We start from the raw sequence: 24,374 nt of genomic DNA, 5'->3' as shown, positions 1-24,374 counted from the left end.
ACTAATTATTTGTACAACTCAGCTGCAGAAATCCCTCAGTATGAATTCTACTCTGCTTGAATGTGGGGGTGGACAAGATAGGGAAAAAACGGTTCCATATCTTGATATCTTCTGAAGCATTTTTAAAAACAATGACAATGCCAATTGTAACAAAGCTTGTACCTTGTGGCTGCTAACAAAACTAAGTAATAATTTCCTTAATTAGTTTTAAATAGCAAAGCAAAGACATGTGGGGAAGAAAAAAAATAAAAAAGGAAGCTATTCTACAAAGGAAGCTGAAGGAGGGGAGCTTTTCAAGGTGGTCTGCTGAGAGAACAGGAATGTTTAAGGACCAAAACGGTTGAGATCTGTCTCTCATGTAAGTTAGTAAGGGCAATTCTAGAGACTTACAGGCTTTGTAACTACTATTAAATCACATACCAACCAGGCAAACTCTTAGGTGGCACAGGAACAAGTGTGAACAGGGGAGTCACAGAATTCAAACCTGGTGTAACTACATCAGAGACACGGAGCAACAAGGGCAGAGCTCAAGCAAGGGAAGCTTTCCCTTTATGACCCCCCTCCCAAGCAGCAGCCCCAGGTATCTCCTGCTGCCTCCCAGCAGTGCTGCACTCAGCCAGTCCAGCACGAACTCTCGTGCCAGCCTGAAAAGAGGGGCCCAGAGCATGCATGTACATTTATTTAAGAAAGAGAGAATATTTAGCATCACTGCATCTTTGGGTGGCTCCAACTGCCTCTGCAATAATTTCCTTAGCAATACTGAGACATCTTCATTTTAAATACTATTCATGACATACAGACTGCACCAGCAGTCTACAAGATCTATCTTCTAACTGCCATTTTCTTCCAGAACAAAGCTGCACTGAAATTTTCAACTATTTGTTCCACATATTCACAGATAAAGAACTTAAAACAGCAAATAGGATTTTTTGACATGTATTTGCAGAAGTGTTCCAGAATGCCAGAACTGACCTGTGTGTGGCCAGACACTGAAATTTTGCTTCAGCACAGGAATTTACTCCTGAGATTAATAAAATTAATGAAACTTAGATGAAAATATTCCATCTTAACATAATACACATCAGTAGCACTTGAATATATATTTACAGATTTATTTGAACTTTTCTTAACTGCAATTCTACAACTGAGCAACATATCCATAAGTGTTTCATAAACTTTCAAACACTTACATATTTATACATATAATTTTTGCATATATATATAAAAAAATATTTTTGAGACTCAAGGACTGAGAATAGTCAAAAGGACATTATTGCTACATTTCCATATTTACAAAAACGATGCATAAACGCATTCAAAACACCAAGCCATTGCAAAATAAGCTTCAAACCCCCCAAATTATAAAAATATAAATTTCAAGAACGAAAAAACCCAAACCTCTTTCAGCTAAGTGTCTGTAAAGTACCGAGACATCTATAACAACTATTTTGTCTACAGTTGCTCCAAAAGCCAACACGTTACAAAAGAGCTTTTTATAGCATTAAACTGAAAATGCTCAACAACTAGTATGCATAAGAGTGCATCCAAACAAATGGCTAACTTTGGAAAGGTGCAACAGCCTAAGTAAGTTCAGTGCAAATGGCTAATTTTTTATTTAACTCTGAAAGATGGATTCCTGTAACAATAAACCAAATGCACAGTCATAGAAGGAGCGCGGTATTCAATGTAACCCAAAATATACTACCAGTGTGTGTATTTACATTTACCTTGTATTTGGGCAGTTAGTTACACATTTGAATTACATGTAAACTCAACCAAAATCCTGGTAAAGTAAAAGTTACAGAGTGCTTAAGTGCATTGTAAATAAATAGGTACTCAAGTAGTACTCTGCATCTGAGATATGCTTCTCTCAATGCCTTTACTTATTTTAGGGGTCAGAAACAAAGGAAGAAAAGAACCAGCAGTGCTCCTGGTGGGAAGAAAAGGGGTTAGAAAACACTTTTAAGCACAACCCTGGGCTCAACAGATGCTGACCCCAAAGTTTCACATCTGTCAAAGAAGAATGAAAGGATTCTTTCTTTTATGCCATTTATAAATTTGGCACAGAAACAACTTGGGGTGAAGGAAAATAGCCCTTTCCAGTTAGCACTATCCAAAACTGCCTGTGGGAAAGATTCACTTGGGTAGGACAAGATAAAGAAAGGGTCCCCAGGAGAGCATTATTTTCCTCTGCTCTCCCTTAGATAAGATGACTTGTTAAACGGCCTCTTCTCCAAATACAGTTTACTGGAAGCAGCCTTCCTCCTCTTTTTTGACCAAATTGGCAGGGCCCACCTATCTTTGGTGAACACCTTTAGATGCAACTATAAGCAAAACAAATATCAAAGTCTTTGGACACCCCAGGCAGAGTGCCACAGCAGCAGTTCAGGCTCCATGGTGGAGTGAAACCCAGCATGGGCAGCTGTATCCTGGCAGGGAATGCACCGGTGGGAAGAAGTAGTGCATATATCCATGGAAACCATGCAACTGCTCTGCAAGGGTGACAGCACAGGTGGGAAATAACAATGAAAATCCATGCTCTTCCTCCCTTCTTCTCTGGTTTAAACCCCAGAGCTCCCAGGAGGGTTTCCAGCTGTGCAGATAAACTTTGGAAGGGTCTTGGTTCCTTCACCTCTTTTTCCCAGGTAAATACAACACCCTCACTGGCCTCCAACCTATGATGCCTGACTGGGAAAGCCTCTCAGGCTTGCCTGGATGTGGAAAAGGGTTTACAAAACCATTAACTTAATACTTGTTTATTTTTGAAATTCAGAAAAACAAGATTAACTAGGAAATGACTGTATGCATTCCAGGCACAGATCCAGAGAAGAATCACTGCAGATTTGGTTTGATCTACCGTCATCTAATTCCACACCCTGGCTTAGGATTTCTTTTGTAGGTTGTTTTGGTTTTTTTTTCCCTCACATCTGGCTCTCTACTGCAAATACACACAATACAGCAAAATATATACAGCTTCAATTAACACTGCAATGATGCCTGTAACCGTGCTCAGCAGATTAAGTTTATGTATAACAGTGCATGGTAAAGGACAGTATTACAACAACGTTTCAGCTACACAGTGGTAGTAGCAAGTAAAAGAAAGAGAAATTATTGGAGTCGTCCCTCTCTCAGCCCCTGCGCAATACAAACAGCTAACACATCTGATCTCTTCTTCACATGCCACTCAAGCATCTTCGCGTACCAGGAGAGGCTGAGTCGATGAAGCACTGCTGCCCACGGAGTTAATCCTCACCGAGTGATCTGGAGCATTTCCTTGACTGGAAGGTGGGGTTGAGAAGTTGGCATAAACCTGCAGAAGCCAAAGACTGGTGTCAATACTTTGCAGACTGCTCCCTTCACACATTCTTGGAGAGCATTCCTTTCATAGCCTTTCCCTACTGTGTACTACACACTGCTGTGGAAGGGTTCCAGCTCAGGAGCTTCTTTGCAAATCAAAACAGTTTCAAAAGGTCTTGGGCTTAACTGCTACTTTAAAGAACCATGAAGCTCAATCTCAGTTACTAGAAACACTATAGCTTCCAACTGCATGCCAAATTTCAGCTGAGCTAAAAAATAAAAAAATAGCTCAGGTTTACTAAGCTCCCCTAGAAACCTCACTAATAATTCCTTCAGATTCTTGTTTTTGTTTTAGTAATGCCTGCGCCTGCCAAAAATACACTACAGGATGCAATCGAACACCAGCAGCTTTCAGTTTCCTCTTTTCTCAAATTGTCAGGAAGCCATGTATTCTCTGCCCAAACGAGGCACCCAGAAGGTAAATGGAAGCTTTATTTTTAAATTTGGTTTAAGCATACTTTTGTAAACCCTAGTAAAACACAAATCTATGGAGAGAGAAAACCCAAGTTTAGGATGTGCCTCCAGTTTTTCTTTGGATTGTTTTGTCCAGTTGCCTGCTCAGAATGAGCTTTCACTATGGAATGATTGAAAGAGCAGCACATAAAATTTGTCACAACATACCTCCAAGGTTATGTAAACAGTATTAGGAGAGGCAAGTGAGAAGCTACAGAAGAGCACCAAAGGCTCCACCCCTTCATCCAACAGCTTGCCTAATAAAAACTAATTATACTTTATTTCTGAGATGTTTCCCAGATCAACAGAATTTTTCATAGTTTAGGATAAGATGGATTTATGCAGTACCATTGCATTTTGTAACATCCAAATTTGTTGTGACAGGTCTATTGTGAGTGAGAAACATCAGTAATGCAAAAAATGTCCTGCAGCTAGTAAATTTTGGATATGGGTTTAGATAGCTGCTGTCTAATGGAACAGCTCAAACATCATTCCTGCCACCCAGACGGATGCTGCAATTCTACATAAGTAATACTAAAAATGCAGTGCCTGGGCTCTTTGCTTCTCACAGCTCCAGTGTAACATCTTGCTTGAAAGTGCTTAATCCATTACTTACCCGGGGGGCATTATCTGAAAGCTGCTGCTCTATCATTTGTACAATTTGTTTAAATGTGGGTCTCTGTAAAGGATCAGCATCCCAGCAACTCTTCATTATGTCATACCTGTAAAGATAGCAAAATTAAGTACTGCTCATGAAGAAATCCTTAGAGTTCTTATCTCTCCTGCATTATTATTTAAAACAAAAGTGTCGCATCTTATTTAAATGACTTTAAGAACAGGAATGGTGCTGCTAACACCTGTGCTTGTGGCAACAGAGAACTCACTACTGATGGGAGGCTCTGGACACAGTGTTCTTTGACAGCTTGTTAAATACCAATCCTTTTACAAAACAGTGAATTAGGAATGTCTCATAAAGAAGATCAGTAACCAGTCCTCTCGCTGTCAATAAGTACAGCACAAACGAAGATGCTCTACAGTCTGGTGATATATCTCATTGACTTCTTTATCTGAAGTAAAAATGTTTAATTATGTTCTGTGATCTGTCAATAATTTATTGACAGAGAGCAGGTGCCATGACAAAGTGATCAGATGGCACAAGGCATGAGTGTATTTCATTGCTTGTAACAACACAGGCATATATTCTACTAGTTAAGAGTACATGAATTATTTAAAACATGAAAAGAACTTGAAAAAAATATAACGGGGCAGTGAAATGAGCCTTAGTGTAAGAATACAAGCTTCCCTCCCTTCACATCTTTACTGTTGTTTTGATAATTGGAGGGGCTGGTTGCTCACATTTCAGGTGGTGCACACTCAGGGCTGAACATCCTGTATCCCTCTTTGATCATTTTATAGAACTTGGAGTCCACCGGTATCCCTGGATAGGGGCTGCTTCCTGTTGAGAGAGCAGGTAAGCAACGTGATTTCTGCATCTGCAGTAAACCCCAAAATGAAACAGATAAGAAGTACAGATCTTGAAGGAGCTTACCTAAAGAGAAGAGCTCCCAAAGCAATATCCCGTAAGACCAGACATCACTCTCAAAGGTGTAGACACAATTGAAAATACTTTCGGGCGCCATCCACTTCACAGGAAGACGAGCCTTTCCAGGGAAGACGGAATAAATTAAGACAATGGACATAAGGCATACAGAATTGACAAAGTAAAATCAATTTGTTCTGTTTTTTATGTGCATTAAATACTTTTAAAATGAAGAAGCATCCAACCAAAAACGGAACTTTAAGCATTCTAGAGTCTCCAAGAGCTGCCTTGCTAGTGATCCGTGTTTCTGTGGGTCTATCATGCTAATACAGTTCCTTGCACTCTGGTTTTCTGAATACTGTTTGACTCCTTCTGTCTAGTTAATAAAGGATATAAGGAAGTTTATAGGAAAATAATTTAAGTGATCACATCATGGTTCATTAAGCATGTAAGCAAGTCTACTTTGGTGGACTGGCTGGCACAGGCAGACAAGATTCACACAGTTGAGATGCTTCAAGGCTTTAGTCAATACATATGCATTAGCTCCTTAGTCTATCAGTAGAAAAATTTAAATTCTAATAAAAGTAATATATATTAATATATATATATTGGGCAGAAGTGTTGATCTGCTGGAGGGCAGGAAAGCTCTACAGAGGTATCTGGACAAACTGGATTGATGAGCCAAGCCAATTGTATGAGGTTCAATAAGGACAAGTGGTGGATCCCGCCCTTGGGTCCCACCAACCCCCTGCAGTTCTACAGGCTGGGGGAAGAGTGGCTGGAAAGCTGCCCAGCAGAAAAGGACCTTGGGGTACTGGTCAGCAGAAGATTAGCATGAGCCAGTGTGTGCCCAGGTGTCCAGGAAGGGCAATGGCACCCTGGCCTGGATCAGCAATGGTGTGGCCAGCAGAACCAGAGCAGTGATTGTCCCCCTGTGCTCAACACTGGGGAGGCTGCACCTCAAGTCCTGTGTCCAGTTCTGGGGTCTCACTGCAATAAAGATATTGAGGGGCTGGAGTGTTTCCAGGGAAGGGCAATGAAGGTAACGAAGAGCCTGGAACATAAAGCCCTACAGGGAACAGCTGAGGGAGCTGGAGTTGTTTATCCCGAAGAAAAGGAGGCTGGGGTACCTTAGTGCTCTTTGCAACTACCCAGAAGGAGGCTTTAGCAAGGTGGGGATGTGTCTCTTCTACATAACAAGTGACAGGACTACATAAAATGGCCTTGAATTGTGCCAGGGGAGGTTTGGATTGGATATTAGGAAAAATTCTTCACCAGAAGGGTTGCCAAGCATTGGAACAGCCTGCCTGGGGAAGTGATGGAGTCACCATCCCTAGATATATTTAAAAGACAAGTAGATGTGGGGCTTAGAGAAATGGTTTAGGGGACTTGGCAGTGCTGGGTTAGCAATTGGAGTGAATGATCGCCAAGATCTTTTACTACTTGAACAATTCTGTGATTCTGTGATTTTTCGTAAGTTTGTGTGGAAATAGAAACATCCTGTGTAAATGCTAACTGGAGCAGAAGAAAGGACACAGGAAGCCTTTGCATTTTCTTCTACCTTCCTCTCCCTGGTTTGCCCTTTCCATGTCTGATTGTAGGAGACAGTCAGGCCTCTGTCCTAAACATCTGTCCTGCTTTGGAAGAAACCAGACTTCTTTCTTTTTCATGTAAAGAAAGTTCGAGAGAGCTGGGGTTATTCAGTCTGGAGAATAGAAGACCTCATTGTGGCCTTTCAATATATACAAAAAGGACTTGTAACAAATATGGAAAGAGACCTTTTACTGGGGCCTGTGATGACTGAGCAAGGAGCAACGGTTTTAAACTGAATGGGCATGGATTTAGGTTGGAAACAAAGAAAAAAAATATGATGAGGATGGTGAGACACTGGAATATGTGGTCCAGAAAGGTTGTGGACACTCCATCTGGGCAACATTTCAATCACTGGAGATGTTCAAGGTAAGGTTGGATGGTGCTCTAAGCAACCTGACCTAGTGAAAGATACTCTTGCCTGTGGCAGAGGGGTTGGACTAGATGATTTTAGGAAGTCCCTTCCAACCCAAACCATTCTATGATTCTGTGATTCTGTGACCTCAAGAAACTTAAAGGACAACCTAGACCAAAAGAATTCAGTTGCACACTTTCCTTCTAAGCTGCTGGTCTAAACTTCCTACTCCCAGGACCCTTTGTGATCGGGCAACTCTTAACCTGACCCCGAGCCTCAAATTAGCTTGGTTACACTAAATGCTACTCAGTATTTTGTCACAGCAGCCATTCATTAATTATTTCAGCTCCTACTGCTCCCTTACCTCAACTTCTAGGCAACCAGTGCCTGGTACTGACATTATTTTGAAGAAAACCAATAAACTTGTCTGTCTCACAGCCTAAAATAAGGATGCTGTAGGCACTTGAGACATCAAGGCCTGCTGGGTGACAGCACAGCAGCAGAGTTATGTCAGATACCTGAGGTACCATGGACTGACTGAAGTGAGTGGCAAACCCCTTTGGTGAGAGATGCTCAGATGTGGGATTTTTCTCTCTTTATCAGCTTGCCAAAGCTAAGACAGGTATGCTTCAGTTTATGTGCTGTCAAGCCCCTAAGTAATGACCAGCCCCTGATCACTAAGATCATGAAGACCTCAGCTGAACTGGGGACAAGGGCTGCCTTGCTGAACAGGGATCTTCTCCTTTGAAAAACAGTGCAAGTGAAAGCAGACATACTCTGAAGGCAGCAGCTGGCTGCACCTATCTGACACAGACTTAAAACACTAAGCCAGGCAGCATAAACCAGTTTGAGATGCAAAACATCTGTGATTCATAAACATTTCTCCAGTGTAACCACAGAGAAACTCGATTTTCTTTTGTAGTAGGGCTGTTTTTACTGCACTGGCACTTTAAAGGGCACTGCAAGTGCTGCCAAAGTAATCTGCATCACTTCAAAGCACCTTTGTACCCCTCCAGAGGTTTAATAGGTACTCATGAGATTGGTACTCTACTACATGGGAGGTTTTAAACTTCTCTCATCAAAATATAGTGTCTTGTCCCACCCCTGTTAAAAGGTTTGAACTATAGCTGCAAGCTAAAGCTGTTTGTTATACATACGAGGTTAGGGTGCCCGTATGGAATCAGAGAAAACCAACTGCTTCCCACTGATGCTCTAATCAGTAAATTCACACTTCACTTTTCATTGTCTGAATGATCCCCTACAGAAAACGATAAACTGCAAACCCCTGATTATTTAGGTATTTTTAAAATAAACTATTTCAAGAACGGACAAATAGTGCAATGCCCAGGGGAAAAGTTTACAAATAATTCCAAAATTTAGGACTGGGATACCAGAGTATTTCCATAACAAAACTAGCCATTACTTACAGAGCAGTAACTTTGAGTACGTTCACTGTATAATAAGACTGGGCAATATATTGGTGCAGCAAAAACATCCCTTCTACTACAACATGCATTCAGGTACGAGCACATATTTTCCAGTACAACAAGTATAAACCAAGGATTTTGTCAGCACGCACATCTATGTTAGAAATTTCCCCTCCTACCCAACACAGATATATATATACCCAAACTAGAAAATCCAGATTTCCATCTAAGACAGACTTTTCTTTGCATGTCAAGGCAATAGGAACTCGCTTGACTCAAAAAAACAAGTGTATAAAGTATCATATATACTTACATTTCCTTTGACCACGTAATTTGAGTCATTCCTTATATCTCTTGCCAGGCCAAAGTCACAGATTTTTGTAATTCGACCATGAGTTAGAAGAATATTTCTTGCAGCCAGATCCCTATGGATGCACTAAATAATAGACAAACAAACAAAACTAGTTGATAATATCCCTAACAGGCTATTTCTTGGTTCCATGTTTACTCAGCTATGTAACTTACTGTACTATGCATTTTAAGGCAAGTTGTAAATCACAATGATGCCATGTGCTAATAAGCTTACTCAGATGAGTAAACATTCTGATGTATCTTTATAATAATTACATTGATCCAGATTAATAAGGCTGTCTATGCATTTATTTTAGAAAATAGCAGTTGTAGTCATTGAATTTTGCAGTGTTTCACATTCTCAGTTGAAATTTAATGTACTTTTTTCTGATTTATCAAAATCATCACTGACTTTCCTTCTAATACAGGACAAATAGAGGGAAAATGTGTTTTTTTTCCAAAATATTCCCAATATTCTATTAAGTAACTATTGTCATTGATAGAAAAGTGCTGAAAATCTGAAAATAGGGAAAATTATGGTAACAGCTTCAAAGCACACAAACACAGAAACTGAATCCCATAACACAAATACTCCTCTGGAAAAGCTGAATTATTAAGTACCTATGAGAGCTTAAGCAGACTTAAGTATTTTTAAATAGTGGAAATTCTCACATGCCCATATCTTTTAACAGATGGTTATGCATTCAGTGACCAAACCACCTAATATTCCAGTTTCCACTTTAGACGTGGGCATGTGTTGGTAACTGCAGCTCCAGAAGTGTGCCTGAGTTTCCCAGCAGCTGTTTCTTTATATAAGACTGTGGGGCTCATGTATGTTTGTTAGAGAATACAGGTGATTCTCTAACAAAATTATTTATTTTTTTCACCTCGAAAGGAGAGTATTATGCTTCAGCTTTACTGATGGTATTTAGCATGCAGGCCACAGCTATCTAAAAATAACTGAAGACAGTTCAACATTTCTTTTTTCCTTGAAATACAGAACTTTTGGAATTTCTAACCAAAAGATTACCTAAAATATCAAAAGTTATGAAAATCAAGCTGAGAAAGTGACTCCAGACTGCACAAGTAACTTAATCTCTGTCCCTTTAGAATGCTTAAATGGGGAATGATTTTTAATAGTTCACTGCTCTGGCAGACTCTCATTCACCTCTGTATGCCAAGTGCAGAATAGATGGTGCATGTAAAGCTGTCATACAGCACTGAAGCAGTAAGGTGAAGGAATGGCCAAAAGTCAGGATGACTCTGCCTTTTTCCTCCAGCATCAGTGCAGTTTGCATTGAATAGAGACTTTGTCCAAGGGAGGAAGCTCTGCCTGTGATTAAGGCACCAAATGCTTAAGGCAATTGTCCTCTCAGAACAAGCTCCTATCCCGACTCCTGCACAGCCTTGACATACAAGCAAGTTGTGGAAGAGCAGCAGGGCACTCCGTGTGCTGGTCTTCATGGACCCTCCTGCCTCAAGGATGAAAGGCAATCTGAGGCACCTTATCCATCAGCCCACAGCCCATCTGCATTAACTAATTTAACTGCAGGAGCCAAAAGAATCTAAGTATACAACAACTGAAGAGGACCAGTAACATATTAGTGCACTGCAATTTAATTCTGTGATATATGTGTTAACTTGGCACTGCCAAAGCAATCCTGCACATTACTTCTCATCCTCAAGGTGAGGTGATGTTACATTCTTTACTGCCTTTGCTATTTAATGCCACTGGGTCTGCAAAAATGGAAGGACTATAAAAAAAAGTCACTAGGAACAATACATAATGGATCTGGGAGCTACGAGAAGAAATACAGAATGAGTATGTGCTAAGCACAGGATGTCCTCAACAGTGAAGGATGCAGGAGTGTGGTGAATCTGTGTATCATCTGTAATATGATATGTTTGCATGTCAGGCCTATTTTGAATGTGTTGATAGACGAAAAATAAACTAAAGGGAAGAAAACTTATGGTTTGGTTTGGAAGAAGAAACAGTGGGAAAAGAAAAACAAGTGCAAGAGCAAGTTTTAATGTGCACTTTCCTCAGAGCAGAGTTTGAGACACATTTCCCAACAGTAACACAGGACTCCAGGATTGTCTTCCTTTCCTTAAATTGTCTAAGTTTGGTTTTGCACTTTATTTAAGGTGCACCTGTAGTAGCTACATTAGTTATAATATTTACATGTTAACTGGCATTTTTGTAATAAAATTTAAGAATAACCACAGGAAGATACTAATTATGCTGTGCTTAAGACTTCTTTATAAATCCCCTTCTGTTATGCAGTACCTCTCCTGAAACCCAGAGGTTGTCTGTGAAACCCAGAGGAATGTCTATTATGTTCAGTGTAGACAATGAATATTTTTGTGGGTCTCTCAGATGATTTTATCTTTCCAGAAAATTAAAAAATCAAAGACATCTGCTGTGAATTAAGCAAAAAAGAGCACACAATGTGGTATCTCCCCCATTTAAGGCAGTATTCTGCATGAGGGAAGTATCAAGTGCAATGCTATTTAAAACTCATGCAAACAGATAACTTTGTACTGATTCTACTGTCCTCAACAGTGGATATACAATAACACTGCTTGGCACTGACTTCTGTTTTGGGATATAAAACATCACTTTTGGCCAATAAGCACAGTACACAACAACAGCCATCAGGTAAAGCTTCAGGTATGAGAGGGAACAGAAATATTCAACATTTAAACACACGGATTACATTAAAACACTGAAAGTGACAAAAAATCTAATGATTCTGTCCATCTCTGAAAAATTCTTAACTTACATTTTTGGAGGCAAGGAAGCTCATGCCCTTTGCCACCTGGTAAGAAAAGCTTAGCAGATCTTCTACATCTAAAGCAAGTTCATCATCTTCCGGCATAGAAAGGGTAACATCCTGATCAGTGTAGGATCCTACACAGTATAAACAACAACAGCTTTTGAGTTAAGCAAGTGTAGTAATCATGTAGAAATCATGTAGAACTGTTTTGACATTAAACAAAACAGTAATTTTAGTAAGTACCAGTCTAAAATCACATAAACAGCCCATCACCAAAAAGTAAAAAATAATCCTGATACTCCATTTAAGTGTGAAGAAATGTAAGACACTGTAATTTAGCATATTGTTCTTTTTCAAGCCTTCTCACATCAATTACTAAGTTTTAAGTGTCCCCATTCACAAAATACAAATATTACTGATACAAATAAAATTGAACAAATCCATGAAGCCCATCTTCCTGCACTCCCATCAGCAAACAGAATTCCTTCTCACTGAACTCACCAGACTTCACAGGTCGTTTTTTGTCAGCCTTTGGTGGGACTGCATACGACACTCCTGGTTTCATGTCCATGTACTCATTGGCAACATCACTGTAGAGGCAGCAGAAAAAAAGAAAACATAATTTAGTGAAAAAGGTCTCAAAATCTATTCAAACAAAAACCAACATCAGCCCAACCTTCTGAATAATTGCTTTATTGGAAATTCATGGGTGTGTGAAAAAAATGAGGAAATGCCTGTACAGAAAGAGAGGTTTGTTGGTACAGTTAATGGTACACCTCAGAGATTGGAGTTTGGCTCAGGTGAGCAAACAACACCATTCGCATGAATATACTGTTTATACAGACTTCATTCTCTGTAAATTAGCATCCAGATGTTTCACAGGATCTGTTAGTGTTTCCTTTTTCTGCTTAGGCCAACTTCTACCAGAATATTTCAGCAGCTCAACTGGCAATTGAAATGCAGAAGACAAATGGTAAAGAATGTTAAATTCAAAAATTCCCAAGTTCCATAGGGGATTCATATGTATTTCAAAAAAATCAGCTGACGCTTGGGACAGCCATCTGCTACATTCTTTTAAGTTTAAATTTTCTTATTGCTATATATAATTCAAATGTACAGATTTTCATACTGTGTGGTTTATAACTATACAGTTAGGCACCTTTAGAAATGATGGATGTACTTTGGCATTTTTCACTTCATTGACATTAGAACTCATATACTTCCTTAGCCTGAAACTAAAAAGCTTAGTTTAAGAACAATAAATGCAGCCACAGAGCTAACATGGGAAGGAGCGATGAATTCACCAAGAACTTTAGTTACCACCAGAAACACATCTGACACATGCAGCTGTAGCAAATACTAACATGAGAATGTTGTAAATACTCTGCTTTTAATAACACATTTTGCAATTTGCAAACTCCATTTACAATAACTCAGTATGCTTAAACAGCAAGATCTCTACACTGAACAGAGGGAACACCTCCAGTGGCAAATCACAGCCTTATGTTCATCACCCCAGTGGTCCCAACCTCTCTGGGGCATCACCAGTTACCCATTTATTGCCATGGCACAAACAGCTTCACCAGTACTATGCCTTGCTGGGATAAAGAACTTTTCCACCTCCTTTGGTCTGCCTGCTTCTTTCGTGACTGCCAACACAAAGTAATGGGCCAGGAGCAATAAAAAGACTAAAATTTAGAATGAGCAGGTATTTTAATGGCCCCTAGGTTTTGGTAAGCTGTCTCTCACTTTGCAAATGGAAGGAAATCCGCCTGGAAACACCCTTGGAAAGAACTCTGGGATGGTAGATAAAACGCAGCAGTTAAAAATATACAGATGAATTAAGTAAAAGAGCAATCTCAGAATCATTACACAGGCTGTTTCACCACAAAATGCAGTGAGCTGTCAGTGGCAGCCTGCTGCAGACATTTTAAGACACTGGTTTGATTTTGTAAAAGTCATTTCTGAAGGCAGGAATTTGGCAGAAATTGTTGTTCAAACTGCTAAATAAGCACTACCAAAGTTTAATAACAATAAGCACAAATATATAAAAAGATTGGAGCCAAGGAGGTGCATGAAATAACTGCAGAAAATTTGATAACGAAGTAAAACAAAGAGTGCATACAATCCACTCTGTCTATAATGACACTCTGTTAGAATAAACTACCCACTGAACAAATAGCCTCTTAATTAAATTGTTTTCTTGTGCAGCAGAAAATCTTCAAAGCCTTCTGCATTAAATGTTTCTCCACGCCTCTTACCCCTAATAAACTTTGATTTCTCCTCCTTCCCAATCTTCTAAAAACACAAGTACATTTCAGCAGGTCATACTTACGCTGCAGGCTCTGACTGATGCAAAAGGTTCTCATAAACAGCTGCATCTGCATGTTCTTCATGTTTTGGACAAATAAATGAATCTCGTTTCCGTCTCAGAAAATTTAAAAGATCACCGTAACAGCAATATTCTGTAATGACCAGAGTGGGACCTGTAGATGAATGTAAGGTTTAGAAAGCTGGTGAATATTGTTTTTAAAGCAGAAAACCTTACATAAAGCTAGCATTCAGTGAAGCACACCAAAAAATCACACTGACTAGCACTGTCTAGACTTGAAAAGTTATAGAAAAGCAACTCAGCATCCTCCCTTTCACAGATGAATAACTATAGTCCAGCTAAAGCTGTGTCCCAATTAATGTTCTGCCCCTCAATAGCATTACATTATATAAAAATTAAACAAATAAGTCTTTTTCTCTTTCTTCATGTGATAATGCTTCTGGCCAGACACATCTGTTTGATTTTGCTCACTTCCTGAAGGAAGTTATTTGTTCCAAACATTAAGAGTAACTCAAGCTTCAAACATTAATCCTTTTGATTCACTTCTGTTTACAGTAGAGCTTCACACTCCTTCAGTAATGTTTTGGAAATGATGTAGAGTGTTATATTCTTCAGTATAATAGGAAAAATCATTCAAACAGAACAGCCTGCTGTGACAGAGAAGTACACTGCACAACATCTTAGAATAGTAAAATGAAATCAGAAAAGGGAATCAAGTCATCTTCAGCATGAATGTTTACAGATCAAATATATATCTTTTGAGTGCATGACTCCAGCTACAGACCTTGAATATGTAATTACACTGTTATTTCATCTTTAAGTTTACTCCCTGCCATAATTTCCTAACCTTACTGGTTTATTTCCATTTTTCTGCAGTTAAAAATTACAGCTTTCACAGTAACAAAAGAATTGTTTGTGGTGTTATTTTCTTACAGACACCATTTTTTCCACTGAGAGACACATGCACTCGGGCCAGTGAGTTGACTTAGTTGCCAGCTTGAACAAAATTGTTTCACCCTATTTTTAAAACATTACTTTTGAGATGTGTTTTGCCTTTGTCTGAAACTATGAATTTTTACAAGCCCCTTTTCTTTGAAAAGTGTGTAAGAAGAAATATCATCTTTCATATTAAAATGCACACAAATTAATAATACAGGTTCCTATCGCTCTCTATTGACACTCCGGGAGATTTTGTAGCTTTTATTATGTAAGAAAACAAATTTATGAAGTTAATACTAAATGTGAAACATTAAGGTTGTGCAATACTTTATTTGGAGAATTACTTCTTGCAACTTTCTGCTGCTTAGAATTTGTACCTTTAGTGGTCCCGTAACAGATGAATTTTCAGTTTAAACAGAAGTCTGGAAAACTAGACAAGACAAGCCTGTTGACTTCACCTTGGATACCAACAAGGAACCAGTTCTCATTAATGAGGAACAGCGTGGTGGAGGTAAAAATTTGTACTGTACATTTTGTCATCTCTCAAGAAGAAAGCACCCAATGAAAGAGGAGAAAAGCAGCCTTCCTGTTCAGCTGCAGCTACAGTGGTCTTACTACTGTTTTTACAATGAGCCTAAAATCTAGATTCAGTAAATCACAGGTGATAACCATGATGGTCTGCAACCTGTCTAAGTACGAAATGTAAGATTTTAAGATGAAATTTGTATTTTCCACACTTAGAGCTGCACCTTGGATTCTTCTTCACAAAGTTCACCCTCCTGGCAATAAAAAAAGAACAGAAGTAATCAATAATCTGCAAATAACCCCACCTCCAATAGTGCAAGCTCCAAGCAGGTTCACGATATTAATGTGGTTTCCAAGGTAACTCAGCACTTTAAGCTCTGACATCAAGGCTTCTCTCTCCGTTAAATGGGCACTTGCTGCAAGGCAAAGCACAGTGTGCAGTATGTAACACACCAACCAGATGGAAGGGAGAAAACATGGTATAGTACACTACAGCAACTTACTTTTCAACATCTTTACTGCTACTGTCATAGCAGCATCAGACTTAAATAAACCATAAGCAGTGGCTTCAACAACTTTCCCAAAAGCTCCAGCACCAAGGGTCTTACCTAAGAAAGAAAACAAAACACTCCATAACGACTTTGAGTACTTCCTCCTGTAGGGCTCAACATTTTATTTTATTATATCAAGGAAGCTATTTCAGACACACCTGCTTGTCTTTTGCCCCAAGGCAAGAATGAACAATTATCACTATCTGCATTATTGCACAACACCTTTGTGACAAAACCCTGATGTATTTGACCAAAGTCTCATATGAGACCTGAAGGTTCTACCTTGCAGATGAAGTTAAATAAATCTGAACTAACCAAAACTCAAACGGTTTCTAGGAAATTCCCATTTGTGATCATAAGGAAGTTGTGTTGGATCTATGTAAACATAGTTGTTTCCATTTATTTCTTCAACAACTTTCCACTGAACTTCATACTTGGGTTTCTGGAAAAGAAAGAGAATGGCTGTTACTACTGAAGACTCCACAAGTAGGTCACATAACTTTTAAAAAATTTGGGCAAAGGGGCTCCTGATTTTACCTGCAAATATATGTATACCAGGATCATGACTATGATGCACATCAGTCCTGCAGCAACTCCAAATGCAGTTAGTAAAGGGGTGAAAAGGGTATGTGTACGGATTTGCTCTGGAAAGAAACAGAAAATTCTCCTAAAAATACTGAACAAGATAAAAAGATGCAGGTGAAAACCTTTCCTTGGTTCTTTGTGAAATACAGTTTGGGGCTTTGACTTTCCCAGATGTGCTTCAGGTGTATCAGAATGTCTTTCCTGAATGAGCTGTGGGAGATGGAGCTGGCACAGAAACCATGCAGTTTGATGCCTTCAGAGTCTCAGCTTCATTAATTCAGGAGGTTTGGCACTAAGATCAGTTAATGCAAGGGGTTTGCATGATCTCTGTCAAGTTAGGTTAAAGAAAGAAGTTTTTATCTGAAGTCCCAATTTCTCCTCTTCCCCTTTGCTCCCTACCTAAGTATGATCACTACAGCACAGGGAGAGGACTACAAGGAGAGGTTGTGCCAAGTAGCGAACAAATACCATTCTACTACCCATCTGCCCCAAATTTGGCATATTTGTTTGTATGTTATATCTGGGTGTAGCAGAAAAAAAGAAGTAGAACATTTGGTTTTGCAGAGAAGAGCACAGCTTCACAAACACATTTCAAATCATCTATGTTCTAGTGGGTTTTTCTTCTCCCCCACAAACCTACAAATACCACTACAAAACTCATAAGCCATTTTGCAGTATATTGTTGTTACTTCTTTTATAGTAGCAGGACACTTAGGCTCCAGGCAAGTTGGGGACTGCATTTTTCCTGAGACACTGTTAAAACCTAAAATAAAATGCAAACTTTCTTGGAAAAAAGTGATGGCCTAAATAGTCAAAACAGACAATGACAGGAAAACAAAAGGGAGAGAGAAAGAGGGAAAGCCAGGGTAATGCTGTAGGTGGTTTTCCTCCGTGCGGCACAGACAGAAGAAACCCACCTACCTACTGCACTGCAGAACAAGTGCCATAAAAAGACAGTACCACAATAGTCATTGAAAACTTAAAGCAAGACTTTGACAGGCAGAACATGCAATGTAGTATGTTATCATGTGCTCAGCCACGGTACCGTAAACTTTCTTCTGGCAAAACCACTTAAAATCCTTCTCCAGAAAGAGCCAAACACCACCCATGTTTGTAACACCCATGGATGTTACCTTTAATAGCAAAGTTGAAGAAAGCAGAGCTCCTGTCCCCATTGCTGGAGGCCTCACAGCACACAGTGCCAGTGCTCCTGAACATGCTGGCATTTATGGTGCTTTCAACCAGGATTCGTTCAAATGACGGTGCTGATGAATTCGTGTAACCAATTTTGACATCCATGGGGGATATTGTTGGTGAATCAAAACACCTGGAGAAACAATACTGAGTTACCTGCAATGGTCTGCTATCTGAAGTGCCAGATCAACAGAGAACTGAACAACTCTGGTCCACAAAGGGATTCAGCTGAAGATCTTAGCCCTGAAACAGCCTACTCATGGTGTCTCATGGTCTTGTACAGTGGGAGAAATGGATACATACACCTAGCCTGGCCCAACTGGAGACCATGATGTCTTTGCATTTGCTTTTGGTTACACATACCTACAGGTCTGTAACTTCTCTATGGGTTTTATACCATTCAACATGCATTTTCAATTTCATTGTCAAGCAGTTGTGGTCTACTACCCACTTCTGAAAACATTCCCCAAGCATCATCTTATTACAACACAATGAAGTCCATTACATACATAAACACCATTAAGCTTACATGCAGTCAGAAAATAGCCAGTTCTTTTCTCTCAGTATGTTGCTTCTCCTTCATATGCCACATATTTACTACATGAGCACACACTTAAGATTTTTAAAAAGGTACTATTTAAAACCATTAAGGAAATAACAATTGTTTTAGATATAAAACAAATTACACCATGGGAAGGAGACCCATTACTTGCTACTATGATATCTATAACCATGGGGGAAGTCGAGCAAAACTTTAACATTTGCTTCACAAATGCTCACTCACTTCACAGTGAAACTCACCAATCTTCTTATAAACACCTAGTTTTAAAACATCCAGCTTTATTCATAACAACACTGGACTTGTTTACTTGTCATATGTTTCATGTGAACAGAAATCTAATTACATTATGTCTGGAAAAATTACTTCATTACACAATAAAACAAATTATAACAGCCACATTTGCAAGTGATTCTGTGATTGCCATTCTGTGAAATTGCACATAGAACAGCTGTCATTTGTAAGCTGATAAAAGCCATAGCTAGCTTGCAGCAGAAATTTTGTCTTTTACACAGCAGAAAATGCTGGTTATTCCCTTTTCAAGGACAGAATAATGTGAGAAAAATGAAATGTATCTCTGCCTTCTCACAAACTACTGCAAATAATGCAATGCCAAAAAGGATGAAAACCATGATGCAACATTTGAATGTAACTATTACCAAGTCATTTCATGTTCTTAATTTGTAATTAGCAATTGGATGTGTTGCACCTAAAATAACCTTTGGAGAATCTTGTTTACCTAACTTACCTCTGCTCAGTTCCTGGGCAAAAGTACCAGTATATGGTAGGGGCTGGGAATCCAGCTGCTACACACTGGAGAACTCCATTGCTAAGTATATCCAGAGTAAGTATCTCAGGTTTTGCTGCAATAAAGAAAAGCAATAGTCATCCATTAGGGGAACACAGGATTTACACTATTTGCTCTTCACACCAGCAACCTGAGTGCCTCATAATCCATGGAATCACTCAGGTGAGCAAGACCTTCTTAATGCTCAAGGATGTCTGGCTCTGAACTGGTGTCCTGCAAAAATTAAACATCTGTGAAAATATTAGTTCTTACACTGAATGCTTGTACTGGGTGTTAGAAGAATAACTCATCTCCCCTCAGTATTGGATTTGATGAAAGATTCTAAACCATCAAAGCTAAGAGCTTAAACAATCCAAAGAAGTGTGTGCTTGGAACAACAGTAAAGCTCCCATTCCTGCACAGCATGACTTGATCCATCTGCAAAAAGAACAGTTTCTTCCCAGTTAAAAGTGTTCTAAATCTGTCAAACCACATCCCTCTTACATGTGCCCTGTGTATTCAATATTACCACTGCAGCCAGGAAAGGAACAAAGCAAAGCAACCAGTGCACACCTCCTGACAGAGCACATACATCCCTCAAAGAAACTGAACTGCCCAACTGCCTGATTCTCTGAAACACTGCTGGTAGAGGAAGCCAACACTTGGCTGAATGTATTAGGTTTTCAAATGAGAACTGTGACTGCTCTGATAGCTTAGAAAGCAATTAAATCCAGCCAATGCTTTCTGTCACATCCTGCACAGGAGTTAGTCCTGCAGTTGGTTTAGGAGGCCCTGTTTCAAGTAAGGCAGGAAACCAATGCAATCAGGTGGATTTCAGAGTCATCAGTCCAATGTCATAGGCTTCAGCTAAGAGCACCACAAACACAGCAAGGTTTTTTCCTGATGAAACTGGAATTAGTGACCTTACTTCCCTTAACAACCTTAGCCTCCTTGCAAAATCACCTAAACAGATGTTAATGAAATAAACTATAAAGACTACATTGGAGTGATGCTGCTCACCTGATAGATACAATAGCCTATTATCAGTTAATATAGCTTTACAGAAACGTATGATGAACTCCTAATTCTATAAAGCAGTGAAGCTGTATAGACTGCAGTGGGAAAACATAGATTTATTGCAGATAGAACCCAGGCACAAGGTTAGTTTATAATGAATATTCTACTCGCTGACTAAATTAGAGTCAACAAAGCACACGTATATCCTCAATCACATACCACCATTTTCTGTGTCATATTACAGGAACCAAATGTTCTTTCATTTCTAAATCTGCATGTTGTGTTTTACGCAAAACACCAAGAACCGAACATTGTTGCAAAATGTTGAGACTGATTTTCAGCATTACTCACTTGGTGAGGAACTTTCCCAGAGCACACAGCATCTCACCCAGCCTCAATGCTCACACAATACATGTAACTCACATTTCTGAAATTCCAATCAAAATGGCTAGATTGTGAAATTGTAATTAGCTGAACTACAAACCACGTGCTATTTGTTTAGGTATATGCTGTGTTCTAGGCAACATTACAGCACAATGTAACCCAAGAAATGAGAGAACTGAGAAGTCAGATGTAAGAGGCATCTGTGCATTAAACCCTGGGAAAAAAACTACTGTGCCAGAGTTGGTCTGCACGCAACATCTGAAGCTGAGTAAGGGAAATGAAAACCCCCATATTAGTTAGGCTCTTTCCACTGTAAAAACCTAGTGCAATGAAATCCTGTCTATATGGCCACGAGGCCACATGCAAGCGTGGAAGGAGATGACAGGCTGTGCAGCCCCGGCAGAGTGGTACAGCCTTGGTGCCACGGGAAGCTGAGCTGCAGCAGCCTCTGAGATGTGCTGACCTAAGAGCAGCCCTGCCTGCCATGTGCCTGGTGAAGCACTCCCATGTGGCAATTAGCACCATCAGCCTCTCCCCACCAGCACTGAGGGCTCCCGAGTCTCCCTGGCTCACAGATATTAAGGGATGCACTTCACTTGAGGCAGCAAAGAGCTCCCTATGCCAGTACCCAAGGGGGCTGAGATGGCTGCTCTGCAATCCCCACTGGCTGCTCCTTTGCCACGCCTGTGTCTCAGCACCTGCACCCCTTTCTGGCAGCTGGAGCACCTTCCTCAACCACCAGTGTAGGTACTTCAGGGCATGCTGGAGCAGAGATGGACTGGCTTTCACAAACAGATGCCAAGTTGTTACCATGCATCTTCTTTTAAAAGGGATTTTACTGTGCTAGATTTTATGACTTACACTGCCTAATTACCCCTCCTGCTATCAGACTCCTAATGACTAGATGTTGCTAACTGTTCTGACTTTAACCCCTTAAATATGTAACATTTCATTACATTTCTCAGCATATATACATACCACCTTCTGTAATCAGGCATTAAATGTCTTAAACTTCTAATTTCACTAAGTTTATTGATTGCTTTTCAGCTTTTATTAATGCTGATTCTGAATATATCAAGGACAACTTATAAGAGGTCACTCCTATTTTAATTCAATGTTCTGTATAATGAAATTCTGCGTTTAATTGCTTTCTATTTCCAGTTTCCCTTTCTTCATTGTTACCGAAGTAAATGTCTAAAAAGCAACATTTAATAGGTATTGTCAGTCATCCCAGACAAAGAGAGAGTTTTTCCTGCTGGAGCTACATTTTCTGGATTGGAACAAATCTTTTTACAGTATCATGGTGATTCCTCATTGTTCACTGCATAGTCCAATGAAAGGAAACAGCTGAGTTTGGCTTCATGGGATCTATAATACCATGACCAGTTTTCTCTTTGCAGCAGGAGCCCCAACTGCATAGATAATGTTTTGGTAACTATAATTAAGCTGAAATATTATTTTGCACTAAATTCAGCTACTAGTTGGAAGATTCCTCTGATAATTGCTAGATATACCATACCTTGCCACTCTGGAGATTTCTACAGTTTCTTAATTGTAACTGAGTATAGTATACTGCTTGTCAAGCTGTAATTTTCTTTTTGGCTCCTAATTTTAGAGCTGCTTACCACTATACACTTAATATGAATTACTACACTATTTTAAAAGCAATTTAGCATTGTTTCAAATTAGCATATGGAATTGCTAAATATGTTTAAATCCAAGGCAAGTACTTCTCACTAGGTTTTTCGTGTCTTTCAGCAAATGCTTCAGCATCAATATTTGTTTACGTGAAGACATTCTCCTGATTATGAACCCTGTTTTACCTGTTTGGTTATTTTCTGCTGATTACATGCCCAAGCCAGACACATAAACATCAAGAGCTACATCTAAGCAATTTATGCAAAATCCCTGACAACAATGTCAGGTGAGGACACACCATTAGATCAGGATCTGACCCACCCATACATGACTCACCTTTGGCAGTTATTCTGCTATGTAGAACAATATGGTATATTGTCAGGAGGTTTGTGTTCCACAGCTAAATGATGAACATTCTATAACTCAGTGAAAACCCCCTTTCTAGGAGTTGTTTTTGTTAAAAACAACCCCGAGAAAGGCCAATCTATTTGTCTCTTTTTTTCAAAGTGAAAAAATATTTACAGGAGCTTAGTCAAAATGCCAAAATAATCTTTCTGAGTCAAGTGCATCAAATCCAACTGCTTTAGCAATGGCTGCAGTCCACCCAGAGCTACAGTGCATGACAATGTGGGTGCTAAGAGTCTGCTTAAGTGTCCTCACAGCATCCCAAGGCTGATCTTGCTACTTACAAGACCAGTAGTTGAAGAAAGAAGGAAACAGACTTGAATGCAGCTGGTTGTATGGACAAACCATTCAGAAGAACAGAAGTGTCTATGCTCCCTCTCGCCTTGTCCGTTCTGCTTCCCTATTCTTTTCCTGATCAGGTTTCCTAACTACGATCCACAGGGATTTTCAGCTTTTATTAAGTAGCACATGCCTAAAAAGCAGCAACACGGAGATCTGCATTGAGAACTGACACCTGATGATGCCAAAATTGTGAGATAGTGGTTTTTTAGTTCTTGTGCCCGGACTATAGGCAACCTGCAATTTCTCCCATTCCTTCAGAGAAATTAAAGTTCTGACTCAACATTTTGCTCCATTAATCTTTTTAAACACTAGAATGACCCCTCATGACTCTGACCCATGCTCACTCACTGAGAAAAAGGGCATCTGAGATGACCAGTGCCATTACCTCAGAAATCAGAGCTAGGAAACATAGAAGGCACAATACAGGCATCAACATGCACAGACGAAGGAAGAAATACCATTCTGAAAGGAGCCCAAGTGACATTTCTAGATCCAAACTATGTCACTGCTAATAGAGATGCTACAAATGTTTATCTTCAATGATAACTGAGTAGAACTCAAAAATTAACAGCAAGGACTTGATGCATTTGTGGAAGTCCTGACAGTCCTCTGCATAGAACCATGCCTGAAAAAGGACACATTGCATAACAGCAACACAAAACTGCATTTGCAGCACATTTACTTTCGATATGGTTCCTCCTGCTGGGCTCAGAGTCCCTCTTTGTTTAATTTTCCTTAATCTTGGCCTTTAGCAGCAGCCAAGATTTGTCGGTTGAGGACATGAAATGCTCTAAGAAGATGGCTCTGCTAAGGACAGGGTTTTCTGAAGGTTCCATTGAATTAATTTTGAAGTTTAGCTTTTGTCTTGAAGAATGCTCTTTGGAACTGAGGCCAGTGCTCTTCCTTAACAAGCATGTCCCAAAGAAGACAACACACACATTAGTAAAGCTATGGTGATTTCTCTAAAACAATGGTGATTTATACTATTGTACTGAAGTATTTAGATGCCAAAAGGCATCTAAATGTGAGTAATTCTCCTGACAAGCTTTCAAACTCTTCATCAACTCAAACAAATCAAGGACAATTAAAATCTTAACTCAGTTGCCAAAAATGCAAATTATAATCCCTGTGTATCCTGCTCCACCTCAAATTATAAAAAGGTTTATGATACATACTTATTTCTGAGATCATGTTTCCAGGTGCTACAGGGATTTTTTCTGTATAAACAACCTAGCTGCTCTCTGGTAATCTCTGGAATACATTTGC

At 39.5% G+C, this 24,374-nt stretch overlaps 1 protein-coding gene across 1 annotated transcript in view; it reads right to left on the bottom strand.

Annotated features, from left to right (window-relative positions):
* Positions 1-3,184: 3,184 nt before the first annotated feature.
* Positions 3,185-24,374, bottom strand: part of KIT (KIT proto-oncogene, receptor tyrosine kinase) — a 52,936-nt gene continuing 31,746 nt past the window's right edge. Inside the window, exons 8-21 of the mRNA XM_062493518.1 lie at positions 19,284-19,398; positions 17,916-18,109; positions 16,735-16,841; positions 16,513-16,639; positions 16,150-16,254; positions 15,952-16,062; positions 14,186-14,336; positions 12,352-12,440; positions 11,857-11,984; positions 9,036-9,158; positions 5,360-5,471; positions 5,167-5,266; positions 4,427-4,532; positions 3,185-3,310 (exon numbers count right to left, since the gene is read on the bottom strand). Of these exons, the coding sequence (XP_062349502.1) occupies positions 3,185-3,310; positions 4,427-4,532; positions 5,167-5,266; positions 5,360-5,471; positions 9,036-9,158; positions 11,857-11,984; positions 12,352-12,440; positions 14,186-14,336; positions 15,952-16,062; positions 16,150-16,254; positions 16,513-16,639; positions 16,735-16,841; positions 17,916-18,109; positions 19,284-19,398 (1,694 nt within the window). The remainder of the gene's footprint in view (positions 3,311-4,426; positions 4,533-5,166; positions 5,267-5,359; positions 5,472-9,035; positions 9,159-11,856; positions 11,985-12,351; positions 12,441-14,185; positions 14,337-15,951; positions 16,063-16,149; positions 16,255-16,512; positions 16,640-16,734; positions 16,842-17,915; positions 18,110-19,283; positions 19,399-24,374) is intronic.

The sequence above is a fragment of the Cinclus cinclus genome, chromosome 5, assembly GCF_963662255.1.
Source record: "Cinclus cinclus chromosome 5, bCinCin1.1, whole genome shotgun sequence".
Lineage (NCBI taxonomy): Eukaryota > Metazoa > Chordata > Aves > Passeriformes > Cinclidae > Cinclus > Cinclus cinclus.
The sequence above is the reverse complement of the archived record's forward strand: the minus strand, read 5'-3'. Positions and strand labels throughout refer to the sequence as shown.